We start from the raw sequence: 3,274 nt of genomic DNA on the forward strand, positions 1-3,274 counted from the left end.
TGTGTGGGGGTTGAGAACCCCGCCTGAGGGTGGTATTCTGCCTAGTTGGGCGAAGGACCCCGAGAAGGGTCAGGGGGCCAGGCACGGCTGCATGCCACCTGAGGCCCGAGCGCGGTTTAGCGTGGGACAGAGCCCAGAGAGGGCGATAGCATGGAAGGCGCAGGGCAGAGCCCCGGAGGGGGCAAGAGCATTGCGGGGAGCCCTGAGCGCAAAAAGCGCGTGTTTAGGCCCCAGCGAGGGCGAAGAGCACGGCAAGCGTGAGATAGGCCCGAGTGTGGGTGAGAAGTAGCCCGAGTCAGGCGAAAGATGGTCAAGGGGCCAGGCACGGCTACTGGCCACCTGAGCCCTGGCGTGAGAAGATTTTCAGAGGTGTCCGAGGGAGGCTGACATTTAACCAGCTGAAACTTAATGGAGGGAGATCAAAATTAACTTCCTTGAAAATCTCGCTCAACATTAGGTTATCCTGTATGTTTTATTTAAGACGGCAATCTAGCATATGAAATGGAACCTACAGTAAAAATTCTGTTTCAAGCTGCTAAACTAATCATTCCCTGATGACCAGGGATCATAGTTTTCTCTGATTAAAAAAAGAATCCCCAATTTTCAGATTAAAAAAACTAACCCAAATTCCATATTTTTCCATGATTAAAATGAAATGCCACTAATATATTTTTTTAAATCGGAGAAAACCAGGATCCCTGCTGAAGCCTATTAACGCAGATTATCATTGTGAGTTTGTGCAACAGGTCTATTTTGGTTATTTTTCTTATGTTTGTACAAAGCATAGGGCTATGCAATTTATTGAAAAAAATCCAGTAAGCTCCAGTAGGTTATTGGAGATAAATATATCAGTACTATATGTTATGTTGTATATATTGAGATATATAAATGCAGCTCTAACTTTCAGACAGTGAGTATTTTGTGGCTCTCATGGTGAGTTCCATATTATATCTGGATTATTTTCTTAAGACGTTAAAACCTATCTTCACAAACAAAATAAAATATCAACTACATTTTCTTTCACAGTGGATTTGAATGTATTAGCTACCCTTTGATGGATGCCATATCTGAAAGCCAGAAACTGAAAGCTGCTTTCCCTATAGTTAGCAAATCTGGATTTGCATTGGCTGATTTATCAATTCCTGAGAGAGTTATAGAGCCAGAATCAGGATCAGACACCATGCATGGAGCTGGAGATGCCCCCAGCAATCAGGATGGTGAGTACAGATAATGGATTAGTCAACTGCTTACCTAGTTAACTGAGAAACAAAAAAGATCTTTACAGTATAACAACTTGAAAAAATAGGAGACAGCTTTTGTAATGCAAATGGGTGGCTCTCAAAGCATTTTTAACAGTAGAAGTGATTTCTACTGACTTTCTCATAATAAATGGAATAAATTTCATAAAAATATTTAATGTCTGTTTTATAAAAAAATAAATAAATAACCACCTGCCTAGGCTTTCTCTTCAGTTATTTCAGTCAGTCAAAACACACTGGTTAACAGTGAATTAAATCAAGAGAGCTCAAGCAATTATGTATACAGTCTACATTAATTTACTGTAGTTGAATAAGATATAGGCCTAAACCAGGGTGTCAGACATACAGCCAATGGGCCAAATTTGGCTTGCAGAACTGTTGCATCCAGCTCACCAGTAGTCTGGTGGTTACTGGAAGTGCACACCATGAGCTTTGCACTGCCACATGTGCCTGGCACTGCCAACTGACCAGATCTCAGCACTTCCAGATGGTAGCATGGAGCCAAGGACACATAGCGGCATGGAGCTGCTTTAGGTAGCATGGAGCTGGCAGCACTTGTTGGTTTACAGCCAGGAGCATGCATCAGCACAGAGCTCTGGCCAGGCAGTGACAACGGTGGGGGGAAGAGCTGTGTGCTGCTGCATGCCCCTGGCTTCGCACCAACACATGCCGCTGAATCCACAGCGGTTCCATATGACCAATTCTAAGCCACCAGTCAAGTCCCACCTCACAACTATGAGCTTTAGGAAATTCCCTTTTATCCCCTGCAATTTTTCACCCAATTCTAGGCTTTTAGGAAAAAATGCCAAACAATTTGTTTGATTTGATTAAGAGACGTTTGTTAGACTTGGTAAAAGTTGTCACATCATTTGTCTGAAGAACTGATAGTTTCACTTATCAGCTTGGATTGGGGTGGTAATGAAATGTGTGCTATGCCACATAAAAAGCATCACAAACAAGTCACTGCGGTACCCTTTCCCATGAATGCATGCAATGTAATCAGTTAGGGGGAAAAAGTCTTTCTCCTGAATGTTGCTGTACAGTACACTCTGCCACAAGAGGGGCATTTCAAGGAGTGGCATTTCAGTAGTATTTGGGAATGATAAAAGGGAGAAAAAAAGTTTATTTCTAAATATTGGGTTAATAAAACTGCATTTTAAAAGTAAGTATTTGGAGTTACAGGACAATAACTGCACAACAGGTTCTGCTGAAAACATCAGATATTCAAGTTTCCTTCTTGTGTGTTAAGGCACGAACTCTTCCTGCACCTATCAACCCATTGATTGGAGTTGCCTGTTCATCCTATGTATATACAATTCACTTCCGAAATTGTTGTTTCATTTTCCTGCAGGACAGAGTAACAATTGAAGTAACACTTTCTACATACACATACACATTAAGGTTGTGCGAAGCTTTGGTAGCTGATTTAATTCAGAGGATATTCCGAATTAAAGCCCGATTTGGGGACTGAATCTCCAAATCCAAATCAAATCAGGAGACCAGTTTAAAAACTCTGAATTGATTTGAAGCATCCAAATCGATTCAGAAAAGCTTTGGAAAAGATTCAGCTGCTTTGGAGATTCAGCCATAGATTAAACAGGCAGCTGACAGATGCCTCCAGCTGGTAAGTCTGTTGGGGTTGGGGGGAGGGAAAGGGCATGTGAGAGGGAGAGATTGGCGCTGGGGCTGAGACAAGCTGCTCAGGTGGAGCAAGGGGCGCTTTACTTGGGGAGGGGGCTGGGAGGTGCGGGATGCGGGGGTCCTGCCCTGCTGCTGCTTGCCCAGCCAGGTCAGGATGCGGACGTGGCTCACTCCAGGCAGAAGGGGGCAAGTGGCAGCAGGGCAGAGCCCCCCCACATAGCCTCTACTCCCCAATATCCTCCCTGCCCAGCCCTGACCCTGATAGCCCCCTGACTGCACAGCCCCAGCTTCCTGGCACTTAAAAGAAAAAAAGCCCCGCACTCACCGGTGATCAGGGCCTCTGAGGGCTCATGGCAGAGCCCCCCCCCCCCCCC

General features: G+C 44.6%; 1 protein-coding gene across 1 annotated transcript in view; it reads left to right on the forward strand.

Moving 5' to 3' along the window:
- MORN1 (MORN repeat containing 1) overlaps nucleotides 1-3,274 on the forward strand; it is a 226,750-nt gene that overhangs the window by 53,906 nt on the left and 169,570 nt on the right. Inside the window, exon 10 of the mRNA XM_019511542.1 lies at nucleotides 1,027-1,217. Coding sequence (XP_019367087.1) covers nucleotides 1,027-1,217 — 191 coding nt within the window. The remainder of the gene's footprint in view (nucleotides 1-1,026; nucleotides 1,218-3,274) is intronic.

The sequence above is a fragment of the Gavialis gangeticus genome, unplaced genomic scaffold (assembly GCF_001723915.1).
Source record: "Gavialis gangeticus isolate Ggan-Ray unplaced genomic scaffold, GavGan_comp1, whole genome shotgun sequence".
Taxonomy (NCBI): domain Eukaryota; kingdom Metazoa; phylum Chordata; order Crocodylia; family Gavialidae; genus Gavialis; species Gavialis gangeticus.